Raw genomic sequence first — 16,538 nt, 5'->3', positions numbered from 1 at the left:
ATGGTTACTAAATGCCACAGTAGGCACAGGAAATATCCCAAGTCACAGCAAGCAATTAAAAGTTAAAAGATACACAAACCTATCACAATCAAGCAATATAAAAAAATAAATTACTGTTCTGATTTTCCTTTGCAATGCCTTCTGTAACTTAACATATTACCACATCTTTAGAAGAGAAGCTGATTAAAGAGCTTGTCTGCACAGTGAAACGACTGAATATTTAATGACATTGCTCAATTCCACTAGTGCTCTTACTTCATCCAGTCTGCTTATACCTGAAGCCAGGCAATTAAACAAGCAAGCCATTAAGGAAAATGGTTTAAAAAAATCTCATCAGTTTGCATATGTAATTTGCAGTCCATTTGGAAGCACAAACAGAAACACCATCATTATCATCCTAATGTACAGATAGCAAGGTCTACCAAGATTTACTAAATCACTTTACTCATGTGTTATCATGCATTAAGGGTGGTTATTAACCACAGGCTCTATAAAATGCAATAGGATCTATTTACTAATAAAGAGGGCTAATAGAGTTAGTGTGTGCACACAGTTTAGTCCATCTACTTCCAAAAGGATGTGCATTTTATAATTTTATCCATCTGCTAAACCGCATGAAGTATTTGTGATAATACCTTAACTGCCAAAATTAATGTGCATTAACAACAAAACCAGTGTTGGGGATTCTAGCAGATTCTCATTCAGTTAATATAAGGAAACTCTGATTATCTACACTGCACATAAGGTGGAGTTAGCCACACTTATTCAGATCTAATTTAATCTGGGATTTATGCCTAAATAGGTTCAAGGCAACTTACAGTAAAATTTAAGGAGATACAATTTAGTACATCAGAAGTATGCTACAAAAGAGACATTACGATACAGATTGAGCGATGGTACAGAACAAAGAGAGATAAACTAGTATTGTTGAATGAGTGGTGCTGCAAGATAGGAGGTAACTTATAGTCTAAAGTCACGTGGATGATGGTGTGCATAGTTTGAGGTAAGCAAGGTGTTTTGTAGGCTCAAGGGTCATTTTCTGTGTTGAATATGGTTTAGTAGGGATAAGTCTTTAGCTTCTTTCTGAATGTGAGGTAGTTCTGATGGTTGTTGGGAGGTTGTTCCATGTAAACAAGGTGTTAAAAAATCGGTTTGTATCAGAGGCCTTTTGTTGTGAGTTAGCTCATCAGAAGCTTACTAAGATTTCTGGTTGAGGTGGACCATGAGGAAATGAATAGGTTTATGAGTGGCAAGGCAGAGCTCCCATGTAGGATGTGGAAGATTATGCAGGAGATATTGAAGTTTATTTGAGTAGTGACGGATAGCAATGTAACTGTTTGAGATATGTGGAGACTGGATATTTTTTTAGCTTGAAAATCAGTCTAATCGCTGTGTTTTGGATTAGTTTGTATCTTGTGGGTCAGTGTTGTACCAATGCCTGTGTAGAGGGAATTGCAGTAGTCAAGCTGTGACAGAATTAGCATTTGAATTAGTATGGCAAAGTGTCATTCGTGAAAGTAGGGACTTATGAGTGAGTCTCAGCTGTCTCATGGAGGTGGTGTTTTTTTTTCTTTCCAGAGGTTAGAGATTTGCGGTCATAGAGAGTGTGTGTGGAGTACAGCATAACTCCCAGTAGTTTGGAGTTTCTTTTATATCTATTTTAGCTCTGCATGGCAGGAAAATGCTAGTGGTAGCTGTTTGTAGGCGAGTGTGAAACCATAGGATTTTGGTTTTAGTTGCGTTTAGTTTGAATTTGTTATTTTGGCCGATGATTGTATCTTGTCATTGTTATCAACAATTTTTTTTAGATGCATCTAGTTGGTTGTCTGTAATGGAAATGAAGAGGAGAATGTTGTCCGTGTAGGATAAGAGGCATTAATTGTTAACAATAATAATGTTACCGAAAGAGCTCATGAATAGGTTGAACAATATTGGGGAAACGGGAGAACCCTGGCTTACTCCACTGAATGCTTTCCAGCTGTTGCAGACGACTCCATTTTTCCGTACAAGGCATTCTCTCTTTTCTAGGAAATTGTTAAACCATCTAAGTGTTGTGCTTGTGATTCCAATTTCAATAAGTTCTGTAAGGAGAAGTTGGTGGTTTACAGAATCGAAGACTGTGGAGATGTCAAATTGAAGGAGGGCTGCTTGTTAACCTGGGCTTAGTCTCTGTTTAATTTTTGTGGTAAGGGTTAGTAGAAGGAGGTCAGAATCCAAACTAAAAGGGATGTAGGCTGGAGTACTGTTCCATGTAGAATGTGAGTTGCTTACACACAAGAGTTTCTAGCAGCTTAGTAAGTAAAGGGATGCCTGTTATAGGTCTATAGTTTGAGAAGATGGATAGGTCAGCGTTTTGTGATTTTGGTATGGGTGTGAAAGCTATTTTACTCATTTCAACCAGAAGTTGGCCTTGGTTTAGAAGGTTGTTTAGGAATTTGGTGATCCACTTGATGACTAGTGGGTATGGGGGGCAGTTGTCAAGGAAGCTGCTATGAGTGGATAATTTCTTTAAAGGGCGCACTGTTACACCTGTTAGTGAAGTAGGGGTGTTCCATATCTAGTCCAATGTCCAGGGGTCATCAGAGTTTTTGGGACTGGGGTGGGGTATATTTTTTCAACTTCTGTTTGTATTGTTCTGAACTTGTTGAGAAAGAAGTCTACGAGGTCTTGGACTGTCGGTTGAGATTTATATTCGTAAGTACCCTTTTTAAATGTTGCTGTAAAATTGCGTACGAGGCAAAATAATTTCTTGTTCTCAAGGGTTTTATTTTCTGTCTCTTGAGCATAATAGCTTTTCTTGGCCTCAGCAATACTAAATTTGTATTTGTTGATAGTTTCTCTCCATATTATTTTGTGGTGAGACAGCTTACTTTTCTGCACCATATTAATTGTTGTGTTAACACTTAGTGAGTTGAACTACCTTCACATTAACCATAGGTTTAGTTTTACAACTCGGGGTGTCTTTTGCTAAAGATTAGAGCCCACAGGAATAACTCATCTTCAGCTACTACTGAAATAAATTTGAACATAAAACCACCACCTTACTAGACTACCCTTCCATAATATCAGTCCCAAAAAAAAACACATTCAAACTGGCCCTACCTCTAATCAACAAACAAGAAAAAACACTCACTTCAGTAGTTGATAATCGTTTTTCCCCATTGTCACTGCCAATGCCTGAGTCAGGGCCATGATTTTTATTGGGATAAAAGTCTTCCATGCTGTAAGCAAAGAGTAAATGAAGTAATGAGATCCTTCATTTTCTTTCCAATAGTAAATTTACAGTAAAAAAAAGTTAGCACCAAGACTGAACAAACTAGATTCAAAACTTTGTGGTACATCAAATGCTACTAAAGCTATTTTCAATCCATGTACTTTCTCTTTGCTAACTAGCTTGAAGGCAAAACACTACGCACCATTCACAGTCACTCAAGATATCTGTGTGAACTATCTATATAATGCATATCTAGCTAAACATTTAAGGGTAGAATTATTCTTTATTTATAGCACAATCGTGTTTTATCATCAAAATAGTAAAATCTCTGATTTTACACATAAAAAGATATTTTACATCTAAATTTAATACAACCATTAGCCATATATATTTCTTGGCAACCAATTTATATCTAGCAAATTTAGCAACCCGATGCAGAGGATCATACCAGCAGAAGCCCACAATAGCGTTTTTGACATCTTTTGCAACTTGCAGATTATGGGTTGTTTGTTTTTAACCTCACGATAATCAAGAAAGCTCACAGCAATCACAACAAAATTTTCTAAATATGTTAGGTAACTTTTTTTTATATTCAGCAGCTAATATGAAAGAACAGGCAGCTCATAATTACAGGGAAAATAAAAACATCCAACTCAATAATTATTAAGCAAAGTCCTTATGCAGAAATATGAATTACCTGTCTGTCAGTGGCTGGGATGGAATTCTTTTGCCCAGAGTTGGCAGATCCAAAGAATCGGGTTTTTTATCTATTCTACAGCATGCTTGAATATAAAGGAATTTAAATATGTGTACTCTACCCTTTAAACATATCTGTTTAAAAAAAGGAAAAATTATTTCATTATGTATTTCCATAAACAAAAGAATTTTCTTTATACCATTTTTCTATTAATTTGATCTCATCACTTAAAAACTCCATAAACTGATTAATGTATGTATTTGATTTTATGGTATTTCTTAGGAAGAAATGTTAGTAAAGCTTATTTAAATTTTTAGTTACATCAGTAACCCAAATTACCATAAGACTTTTAATAAGATTAGCGCATGTTATCTGTAGCAGGGCCCATAAGGACAAAATGGGTCCTGTGGCAGATAACATGTACTAATCTGTAATAAAAGACCTCACATTTGAAGTAAACTAAGAAATATCTTCATTTATTTCTTTAACATGAATTGGCAATATGCTGTTTTTGTACAGCAACTGCATGGTTTTTTGTTACTGTATATACTTGAATATAAACCAATCCGAATATAAACCGAGCTAACCTTTTTCTCTTTAAAAAGGAGGAAATAAAGGTTGGCTCGAATATAAACTGAGGTTAGAAATCTGGGTACATGAGTGTCATAACTAATCACTAATTTTTTCAGTTGGGGCTGTTTCAAGTCCAAAAAAGCTGAAGGAGAGCTGAGAAATATTTTCTGACTTGGGGCCTCAACACCAACCAGAGTTTCTGGATTTCTGTCCCCACCTGGGCTCAGTCACACATGCAGAAAACAGAAAAACAAAACAAAAAACAAAAAAAAAAAACCCTCACCTTTTCAAAAGTACTATTGTAAACAAAGGAAACCCTAATATGCCAGACTCTGCACAAAGTACATCACAAAAGAACTAAAAAGAAATGAATTTCTTCCTGAACAGTCCAAAATATAAAATCATATAAATTTTCTACATCCTTCTTTGACACTGATTTTCATGTTCAGTTTTCTTCCATTTTTTTGCTTCCATCTCACCATCTCTTCCTCTCCCCTCCATCCATGTGCCCTCATTCCTCTTCTCTCTGCCCACCCCCTCCCCATTAGCAGCAGCAGTCTTTACAGCTGGCTGCTCTTGCCAGCGTTGGGCTTTCTTCTCTGCCAGGTCCTGCATTCACAAAAACAGCAAGAAGGCAGGACTAGTATAAAGGAAGGCCTGACGCTGGTGAGAGCAGCCAGCTGTGAAGGCTGCTGGCCGCTGCAGGGAAGATCGTGAGCATTCGTATGGGCTGCATCTGCCCCCTCCCCCACCGAACTGTGACTGCTCTTCTTACCCACTGTCGTCCTCTCTTCCATGTCGGGTCCCGACTCGCCTCTTTTGATCTTTTTTAAAAGGTTTTTACCACCACCTCTTCTCTGGCTTCGGCGGCATCGACTCAACACACAGAACACAGTGTCTGCGCTTGAGGTGGGCGGGACAAGGGGGGAAAAAGCTGAGGAGAGTGGAGGATCCAGCTTCAGCACTCGCCAATCAGGTGACTTGGCGTATGCTGTGCATGTTTCTGCTTAGTTGACATGCTGCAGTGGAGTCCAGAGCTGATCTTTAACTTTCGGGTTGCTGGCCGCCGCTGCATTCCCCCCCCCTCCCTAAATGGCGAAACTCAGACAGAGGATAAAAAGAAAAATCTGCCTGGACATGTGCCGATCATCAGAGGGAGGTAAAGATGCAATGCCGGTCATTGGGGGAGGGTAGAGATTCAGTTCCGGTCATCGGGGAGGGTACAGGATAGAAGTGTCGGTCATCGAGGGAAGGGGTGATGGAAGATAACAGCATTGTTCATTGGGTGGGGAGGGGAGGAAAAAAGTACCATTAATGGAAGGTGACTCGGATATAAACCGAGACCCCCATTTTTGGGCCATTTTTTTGGACCAAAAATCTTGGTTTATATTCGAGTATATACGGTATACCACAGTACTCAGTTGCACAGATAACAAATAATAGTGTAAAATATGTATAAAAACATAAGAACTGCCATACTAGGTATGACCAAAGTTCTATGAAGCCCTAGTCTACTTTCAACAGTGGCCAAACCCAGAACAATATCAGTTTCCATATTTTGGCAAATGTGGTGCATAAATTCAAAAAAATGTAATGAATTAATACTAAAAGCAGTTAGAACTTCGGCTTGGAAACCAATAGAAGATACCCACCTTAGGCTTGAGAGCTAATAATTGGCTTGGGAACCAGCCAGACACCCACTGAAGGCTTTGGAACCTCAGTGAAGAAACTAAAACTACAGGTTTGGGAACCTGTACTAAGAGATCCACCCGTTGCTGGTATTGCACAGCTATCAAGCGTGACCTCTACGGCGATGAGGTTGCTGATGCAGATTTCTTGAACTAATAGTGGCAATGCTACATGGACCAATGCAATTAAATATTTTCCTCATAAAAAATGAAAAACAGTTTATAACTTGAAAAGCTGACCATATTTCGATGCTAATGTATGCCATTACTATGAAAACTTCCATGACCTTTGACCCTTCTTTTCAGACACTGTTTGCTTGCATTGAAAAACAAAACCAACTTTTTCAGGGGGTCTGAATCATGCTCTAATAGAGTTAGTTTGAAAATGTTTCCAGAATATTCTTTTGTGTAAAAGCTGGTTAAAAATACCCAATTTTTGACATTTTTTGAAAAAACACAACTTTAAATTGAAATTATAAAGTAATGAAATTATCTTATAAGTTGAAATCATATATTTGAGAACAAATAAATGTCACAAAATAACAGACAAAATGTCACAGGGATCGCTTCATTATTACAGGAATCACAGAAGGCTAAACTTTGAAATTTTTTAACATGGTCCATTTTTTTGGCCCATTTTGAGGCTTTATATATACGTCGGTTTCAAAAAATGAAATTCTGCATTAGTTCCATTGAATAGATCGTAAAAAGTTGTATAAGATTGTCAAGTTTCATTTGCTTAGCTTCAAAGATCAAGAAATATTTTGACTCAAAGTTGCCAAAATTATGCTATATTGCCACAAGTATTCCACTGGTGGATCTTAAACTTTACCAGAGCTCATTTGGGTCATGTAAGATTCAGCATACAAAGTTTCATAAAAATTCATGATGGTGAGGTGGTGAGCACTAGACCACTTGACACGGAATGACCCTATAAATACAATTTACAACACCCACAAACAGAAAACAGGGCTCTTTGTAGTTTTAACTGCAAAGGAAAGCTGGCAGAGGAGGATGCAGCTGGTAAGAAGTGCTGCTTACCAACTCCTTCTGCAGACTGAAGAACATTGTACAGGGACTACTACTATTAATAATAATTATTATTTTTATAATGCTACAAGATGTATACAGCGCTGTACATATTATATGTAGGCACTTTCTCTGTCGCTAGTAAGCTCACAATCTAAGATTTTTGTGCTTGGGGCAATTGGGGTAGAGGGTTAGGTAATTTGTCCAGGATTACAAGAAGCTGCAGTGGGACTTTAACTCAGTTAATCAGGATCACCAGTCTGTGGCACTAACCATTAGGCTACTCCTCTACTCAGAGGATAGAACAAGCAGGAAACCTCTCTCTTCTCAACAGCAAATTTATTTCTGCCAGCAGCTGACTTATCAGGGTGCACATCTGCTTTGAGAGCCACTGAATTAGCACATCTGAAAAGGCCTCCTCCTAAATCTTTAGGAGCTAGGTACTTCCCTTGCCTTGAGCAGAAGAAAAAATTGTCTTTCTTCAAAAAGATATACAAAAAATATGTGCAAGTCATGCCACTGAGAAAATAAAAGATTTGTAAAAAAAATCTTTAAAAATTGTGACATTTTATTTTATCTAGAAGTCTACACCACCAGAGTTGATATGAATGATGTTTTCAAATAATAAAGCAGAAAATTATTAGGGTGAGGTAAAAACCACAAAACCAAATGCAGGAACTAAAATTATTTTTCTGTTTAAAATGAATAATGAAATGGTACATTAATTTTTGGTCTCAGTCATATGTTAATTGAACTCAAAATATTGGCCATTAATTCTAGTTGAGAAATAATCATGTGCAAGAAAAGCACAATAACTTTTTACAGCAAGGTAAATGATTAAACAGTAACGAAAAATGTGTAAATCAATACCAGATTATGAATACCTTCAACAGAACTGGCAGGTTAACTCGTTAAATAGTTTAAACCTTATACAGTAGTACATTTTATGAAATTAAAGAAAGCACATTTTGTCAAATCTATATTTCAGTCCTCATAACAATGCTTGTGGTCCGATTTAGTGGTTCAGCTGCAATGCCTCTCCTGGCCTGTTGGGATTTGCATTGCACCAGTATGATGAAGCAACAGTTTATTTGTCACAATTAACAGCCAGTATAATTTTGTTGCAGTGTGCTAGCAATTAAGTTGCAAATATTGGTTTCAACATTAAAAAAAAAAAGATTTGTCTTCTATTCAAATTACAATGGAGAGAGAGAAAAAAAAAAATGAACACGTAAGCAACCGTACTATGTAGGTAACACAAATTTATAGTAGAAGATAAGGATCAACTGCCCACAGCAATGTGTCTAGTTATTCTGCTTTTCTCTTCTAAGGATACATCCTAGCTGCTAGCTATAGACATGCATTTATTTAGTGGGAATTATTAACCACATTTTCATGAAGAGATTCACCTAAAGCGGTTTACAATATACTGAATAGTAATCAGTAGTGCCAATTCGCCAATTCAAATCGATTCACTTTGGTGAACCGATTCCTTTTCTAAAAAAGTTGGGCTCACCGATTCGGTGACCAACCCTCCTCCCCGTACCTTTGGGCAATGCTCTGACACTGCCTCTTGTTGACCATCCACTGCCATTGCTCCTGCTTTAGGGGGTGAGGAGGGAGGGTCAGTCGGGAAGTGCTGCATAGACACCAGCACTGGGTATCCTTGGCTTGGCTCTGCGGATTTAGGGGGCCCCCACCAAAGGCTGGCATGTTTCCCCCCTGCGAAATGGCAAATGAGGTTCAACGTGGATAAGTGCAAGGTGATGCATGTTGGTAACAAAAATCATATGCACGAATACAGGATGTCTGGTGCTATACTTGGAGAGAGCCCCCAGGAAAGAGACTTGGTAGTACTTGTAGACAAGTCAATGAAACCTTCTGTGTAATGCGCAGTGACGGCAAAAAGGGCAAACAGAATGCTAGGAATAATTAAAAAAGGGATCATGAACAGATCTGAAAAGGTTATCATGCCGTTATACTGGGCCACCTGGAATACTGCGTCCAACACTGGTCACTGTACATGAAAAAGGACATAGTACTACTCGCAAGGGTCCAGAGAAGAGCGACAAAGCACAGTTACTTACCGTAACAGGTGTTATCCAGGGACAGCAGGCAGATATTCTTGACTGATGGGTGACGGCACCGACGGAGCCCCGGTACGGACAATTTTAGAGTGATTGCACTCTAAGAACTTGGAAAGTTCTAGCAGGCCGCACCGCACACGCGCGAGTGAATGCCTCTTTGAGATCGAGGGAGCATAGCCAGTCGTCTTGATTGAGAAGAGGGTAAAGAGTGGCTAAAGAAAGCATCTTGAATGTTTCTTTGACTAAGCATTTGTTGAGATCGCGAAGATCTAGAATTGGCCTGAGATCTCCTGTTTTTTTGGGAACTAGAAAGTAACGGGAGTAGAATCCCTGTCCCTTTTGATCTAGAGGAACTTCCTCTATGGCGTTCAAAAGGAGGAGGGATTGAACCTCCTGAAGAAGGAGGGAAGACTGAGGAGTGTTCAAAGCAGACTCTCTTGGCAGACTTTGGGCAGGAAGGGTCTGAAAGTTGAGAGAGTAGCCGTGGCGGATGATGTTGAGGACCCATTGGTCCGAAGTGATAACTTCCCACCGGCTGAGGAAAAAATTGAGATGGCCACCTATAGGTTGAGGTAGGTGGGTAGATGTTTGGACGCAGGCTATGCCCTGGAGAATCAAGTCAAAAGGGTTGCGTAGATTTTTGCTGTGGAGGCGGCTTCACAGGTTGCTGCTGTGGTGGCCTAGGAGTCTGTCGTTGTTGCTGACGTTGCCGCCTAGGTTGCTGGGGAGCTGATGGCAATGGACGAGCCACATAACGGCGTTGATAGGCCGACTGCTGTCTGAAAGGCCGTGCCGGTGGAGTCTTCTTTTTTGTTTTGAGCAGAGTATCCCATCGCGTCTCATGGGCGGAGAGCTTTTGGGTGGTAGAGTCCATGGATTCCACAAAGAGTTCATCCCCCAGGCATGGGGCATTAGCCAACCGATCTTGATGGTTGACATCTAGCTCGGATACTCTAAGCCAGGCAAGGCGACGCATGGCCACAGACATGGCAGTTGCTCTGGTGGTAAGTTCGAACGCGTCATAAATTGATCGAACCATAAATTTCCGGAGTTGGAAAAGAGAAGACGAGCAGTGGTGGAAAGCCTGTCGCTTCCGTTCAGGAAGGTACTTTTCAAAGGAAGCCATGGTGGTAAGAAGATGCTTGAGATAAAAAGAAAAGTGAAAAGCATAATTACCAGATCTGTTAGCTAGCATTGCATTCTGGTATAACCGCTTACCGAATTTGTCCATGGCTTTACCTTCTCTGCCAGGAGGGACAGAAGCATATACACTAGCTCCGGCAGACTTTTTAAGCGTAGATTCCACAAACAGGGATTCATGTGGAAGCTGTGGCTTATCAAACCCAGGAATAGGGATTACTTTATCTAATGAATCCAATTTACGAGGAGCTCCTGGGATGGTCAAAGGAGTCTCCAGGTTTTTATAGAAAGTTTCCCTCAAGATGTCATGAAGAGGGAGTTTCAAAAATTCCTTTGGAGGCTGGTCAAAATCAAGGGCATCAAGAAAGGCTTTGGATTTTTTTGACTCAGCCTCCAAAGGGATAGAAAGAGATTCACACATGTCCTTCAGGAAAGAAGTGAAAGACGTAGAATCATGTTTGGAGGATGGATCAGGAACAGCAGGATCATCCTCATCCGAGGAACACTCACCCTCAGAAAGAAAAGGCTCTTCGGAGTCACCCCACAGATCAGGGTCCCTAATATGGGAGCTACGGTCTCGAGACTCCGGAGTGGAGGGTTCTAGGTGTCGGGATTTACGTGCCGACTTACCCGACCTCATAGACACGGTACCGGGAGACGTTACCGACTGCAACGGTGCCGAAGTCTGCACCGACTGGTGTTGGGCTCTTGGTTCCGGTGCGAGGACTGGCATCGAAATCGATGAGGCAGAGTGGACCGGTACCGAAGCAGTGGACGCAAACAATAGAGGCTGCTCCACTGCCGGTACCGGTGGCTCAGACCGGACCGGGACCGGAAGGCTCGGTGCCAATAGAGCAGGAAGGAGTTGCTGTAACTGCTCCTTGAGCTGCACCTGTAGGACGGCTGCAATGCGCTCATCCAAAGAGGGCACCGGTACCGCCTTTTTCTTTTGCGGTACCTGCGGTGCCGCTCGACGCCCCGGAGGTGAGGAGCCCAAGGTCGAGGGACTCACCTCGATAGGGGCGGAGCGCTTCCGCGGGCGTCTCACGGTCGGCAGGACTGGGCTCGCTGCAATCAAGACCGGAGGACGCTCCAGCGGGGATGGCTTCTTAGCCGGCTTACCTGGGTGTTGCGACGCCGGCGCGGTATCGCGCGGTGTCGACGAAGTGGGTGCTGACTGAGATGGGGCCGATGTCGGTGTCGATGCCGCAGGATCGGACATATCGGCACCGAAAAGCAAGCGTTGCTGTATCTGGCGATTTTTTAAGGTACGTTTTTTTTAACGTGGCACAGCGGGTGCAGGCACTGTAAGCACCAGTTGTGCGGGTCCGTGAGGGAGATAGGCCGTGCACACCGCTGGCACTTCTTAAACCCTGGCTGAGGGGGCATGAAAGTAAAAACGGCTTCTGCCAAATCGAAGGCCGAGGCCTCGATGGTGGCAGCAGGCCCCGCCGGGGCAAAACTGAAATGAAGAAAAAAAAAATGAAGAAACAAACTCTCGTTTTTTTTTTAAAAGATAAGAAAGAAAGGAAAAATATTTCCCGAAAAGGTTTCGCGAGCGGGAAGGCGTATAAGAAAAGTTTTCAACAGCAGTTGAAAAATGCATCTTCTTAGCTCCACGGAAACTAAGAAACTGGGGACCGCGCGCCTCCATCGGGCGAGAAGGCACTCGCGCGTGTGCGGTGCGGCCTGCTAGAACTTTCCAAGTTCTTAGAGTGCAATCACTCTAAAATTGTCCGTACCGGGGCTCCGTCGGTGCCGTCACCCATCAGTCAAGAATATGCTGCCTGCTTGTCCTGGGATAAAAATGGTTAAGGGACTGGGGGAGTTGCTGTACAATGAGAGGCTAGAGAAACTGGACCTCTTTCTCCCTTGAAAAGTAGAGACTGAGAGGGGACATGATCGAAACATTCAAGATATTGAAGGGAATTGACTTAATGGAGATAGAGAGATTGATCGCCCTCTCCAAGGTAAAGAGAATGAGAGGGTACACTTCCCCCTCCCCATTCACGGTTTCGGCAATCACGATTTCACATATTCACGATTTTTTGGGGAAGGGGAAAAAAGAAAAAAAAAACATTGTTAAGTCTTCCCCCCGGCCTTACCTGGTGGTCTAGCGGGCTTTCGGGGCAGGAACGATCTTCCTATGCTACTGCCCTGTGCAGATCGCCATTAGGAAATAGCTGTAGGGAGTTCCCATCGTACTCTCAAGAGACTACGGGAACTCACAGCAGCCATTTCCTAATGGCGATCTGCACGGGGCAGGAGCGTAGGAAGATCGCTCCTGCCCCGAAAGCCTGCTAGACCACCAGGTAAGGCCGGGAAGGCGGGAGGGAGGCGGGGGTGGGTCAGAGCCGGATATTCGCTGTTTTTCGCCATTCACGGTCCGGCTCTGCCCCTATCCCCCGCGAATCCGGAGGGAGAAGTGTACTCTCTAAAGTTAGAAGTGAATAGATTCCATACAAATGTAAGGAAGTTCTTCTTCACAAAGAGAGTGGTAGAAATCTGGAATGCTCTTCCGGAGGCTGTTATAGGGGAAAACACCCTTCAGGGATTCAAGAAAAGGTTAGATAAGTTCCTACTGGAACAGAACATACGTAGGTAAAGTTAGACTCAAATAGGGCACTGGTCTTTGACCTAAGGGCCACCGTGTGAGCGGACTGCTGGGCATGATGGACCACTGGTCTGACCCAGCAGCGGCAAATCTTATGTTCTTATGTTATCTCTAGCGTCCTCCGGTTTCCCCCCTGGCCTCCCGGTCTCACCTTCAAAGCAAATTACGACAGCCTGCAGAGGATCGCTGGTGCTGTAGTGATCCTAGCAGGCTGCCTTCAGCCTCCACAGCACATTCTCTCTGCCACGGTCCTGCCCCTCCTTTGACATTAGAGACAGGACCGCGGCAGAGGGAACATGTTGCGGAGGCTGACAGCAGCCTGCTAGGATCGCTACAGCACCAGTGATCCTCTGCAGGCTGCCATAATTAGCTTTGAAGGTGAGACTGAGAGGCCAGGGGGGAAGCCGGAGGATGCTAGAGAGAAGGGGGAAACATGCAGGCCTTCGGGGGAGGGGTGGTCCTGGTATAGAAGTACACAGAGGCAGGGGTCCAAAGAGATGTGCATATGCTGGACTGAGGGTGGGTGGGGGAGGGTAGGAACAGAAAGGGTACGAAGTTGGACACAAGGGATGGTGGGGTCCATCGCTGCAACTGCGGGGATGGAGACGAAAAAAAAGGAAAGATGCCAGACCTCCGGGGGAGGGGAGGGAAGGGAAACAGAAGTGGAGGACAGAAATGGAAGATGGATGGTTAGCACGGAGAAAGAAGAAAATGACAATTGGGAAGGAGACCCTGGCAAGCGAGTTATTAGAAGACAAACAGAAACCAGAGCCTGGGACCAACATGATTTGAATGATCAGACAATAAAAGGTAGAAAAAATAATTTTATTTTCTGTTTTGTGATTACAATATGTCAGATTTAAAATGTCTATCCTGCCAGTGTTAGACCGTGAATGTGAGCTAGGACTTAAAGAGAGGAAAAGTATTTTTTGTTTGTTTATTTTGTTTACACCACAGCGCCTGTGTGGATAGGAGAGGGCAAAGGGGAAGGGATGGGTGAAGAGGCTATAAAATAAAACCACCGGGATGTTTGAAAAAAACACTCCACTGAGCAGGAAAATCAAATTGAAAAATCGATTCAATAGGTTGAGTAGAATCGAAAAATTTTTCCGGAATCAGGCAGCACTAGTAATCAGGTACTCTTACGTATTTTCCCTGTCTGTCCCAGCAGGGTCACAATCTAACTGCGGTACTTGGGGCAATGGAGGGTTAAGTGACTTGCCCAGAGTCATAGGGAGCAGGCTGGAATCAGGGTGCTGGAGCAGCAGCTCTAACCACTGTTTCCCCTCACTTGTAAGAAACCATGCCTTTTTGCTGTATTCTCTTCAGTTCTCTACAAACCTGGATAGCATTCAAGCCACCACACTTAATCCAAAATCCAACAGTCCCCCCTCACTCCCATTTCTTACCAGCATCTGGTTGCCTAGATCTTGTGTTCTTGCTCTTCAATTCCAAATAAGCCACACAATTGAGTTACTAGTGGATTTACTTATTAGATCTAAGCTCAAAAGGCATGTTACATATTCAGTAAATAAGTCATTTCCCTTCCAAACTACCTTACAATTTGGTTGTAGCTAAAGCTACAAGCAAAATGAATCAGCCACACAAAATGGATACTCCCTGAGATGCCAGTAATTACTATATTGCTGATTAATTCTGTGTGTCTTTATTTTAGTGGGAGTTAACAGATGGATGCAGATGGATGCTTTAGGAAAAAAAAAGAGGATTTAAAATCCAAGATGGCTACCACCAGTAAAACTGTGCCAAAAACAGCCCGTGAGGACTTCCCTGAAGAACAAAAAAATGCAGGGAAAGAGGTTTTAGAGGTGGAGGAAGTTGGTTCTGGCTGCAGAAACTTTCAAAATTCACTTTTAGAGACATCCCCCCCCCCCCCCATAGGCTATAAAGGCCTTACTCACTGTGCAATGTGCTAGCTTGCTTCAGCTCAGAAATGCAGCTGGGATAAATGAAGAATTCTGCATCACAAGTTCGCTGGACACATTTGGTCTTTGGGCTGCCAGTCAGACCGCAGTCAGACTGAGCCTCAATCCCCATAAAACCTCACACCACGAAGGAGAGGACCATGCAGTCAGTCCATTAATGCTGGCCAAGCAAGGAAGGAGCCAAACAGCCTGCGCTCAAGCTCCTGATAAAGGATGTGAGCAGCTACACAGAGGATGGCCTCTGGGCTCAAAAAATACAAACGCAGGTTGGCTAGCCAGCTGTTCATGAGGGCTGATCCTTCCAGAAGCAGACTTCTGCAGCACAAGTCTGCGTCTTCTCCTAGGCAGAGGTCCCAACAAGTAGGAATCTCTGGGAACTGAGCCTCTGAATGAACACTTAGAAAAAATATCCAAAAATAATAAAACCACAGAAGCAGAAACACTTCTGAGCAACTTACCTGAAGAAAAAAACTGAGGGGGCACAAACAGCTTCTTGGAAAGGAGGTGGAGTTCAAAAGATGATTGACAGCATTATGCAATCAATTTGCAGGTTCATATGCAAAACACTAGCATTGAGGACCACTAGACACATTGCACTAGGAGTATATCTATTAATACCTTTCAAGTATTTAAGCTTCCAGAAACATATAAAGGTAGATAAAGGCTAAATTGCCCATCCTATCTGCCCATCCACAGCATTCACTATTTCCTTCTCTCCCTAAGAGTTCCTATGTGCCTGACCATTTTCTTGAACTCAAACACAGTCTGTCTTCCACCACCTCTACCAGGAGACTATTCCATGCATCTACCACCCTTTCCATAAAAAAGTATTTCCGTCAATCGGGCCATTAAAAACTGCCTCCTCAATATACTTCTCCTAATACTCTTCGCTATGACCAATCTGGTCTCTAGAATAAGCTCTGTTATTGTCTACTGTAACATATTTGTTGTCATGACTAGTCTATTTTCAAACGATTGTGAATGTCTACTTGTAACCCGTTCTGAGCTTCTGGGAGAACGGGATAGAAATCGAAATAAATAAATAAAATTTAGATTACTCTTAAACCTATCACCTCTTAACTTCATCCTATGCCCTCTCATTCTGGAGCTTTCCTTCAAATGAAAGATATTTGTCTCATGTGCATTTATGCCATGTAGGTATTTAAACGTCTATCATATCTCCCCTCTACTGCCTTTCCTCCAAAGTGTACATATTAAGATCTTTAAGTCTGTCCCCAAACATCTTACAATGAAGACCATCAGTCATTTTAGAAGCCTTCTTCTGGACAGACTCCATCATGTTTTCATCTTTTTGAAGGTGCGGTCTCCAGAATTGTACACAGTATTCTAAATGAGGTCTCACCAGAGGCTTATACAGAGTCATCAATACCTCCTTTTTTCTACTGGTCATACCTCTCCCTATGCACCCAATCATCCTTCTAGCTTTTGAAGTCACTTTTTCAACCTGTTTGGCCATCTTTAAATCATCATATCATCATACCCAAGTTCTTCACTCCCAAAAATGTACTGTTTTTTTCAGCCCAAATGAATGA

The 16,538-nt window shown here is 42.3% G+C and overlaps 1 protein-coding gene across 5 annotated transcripts in view; it reads right to left on the bottom strand.

Annotated features, from left to right (window-relative positions):
* Window positions 1-16,538, bottom strand: part of LRCH2 (leucine rich repeats and calponin homology domain containing 2) — a 198,935-nt gene that overhangs the window by 102,479 nt on the left and 79,918 nt on the right. For all 5 annotated transcript variants that reach the window (XM_033944408.1, XM_033944409.1, XM_033944410.1 and 2 more), the window contains exons 6-7: window positions 3,912-4,045; window positions 3,134-3,221 (exon numbers count right to left, since the gene is read on the bottom strand). In XM_033944408.1, the coding sequence (XP_033800299.1) occupies window positions 3,134-3,221; window positions 3,912-4,045 (222 nt within the window). The remainder of the gene's footprint in view (window positions 1-3,133; window positions 3,222-3,911; window positions 4,046-16,538) is intronic.

Source organism: Geotrypetes seraphini, chromosome 5, assembly GCF_902459505.1.
Source record: "Geotrypetes seraphini chromosome 5, aGeoSer1.1, whole genome shotgun sequence".
NCBI classification, from domain to species: domain Eukaryota; kingdom Metazoa; phylum Chordata; class Amphibia; order Gymnophiona; family Dermophiidae; genus Geotrypetes; species Geotrypetes seraphini.
This window is presented reverse-complemented; position numbering and strand designations above follow the sequence as displayed.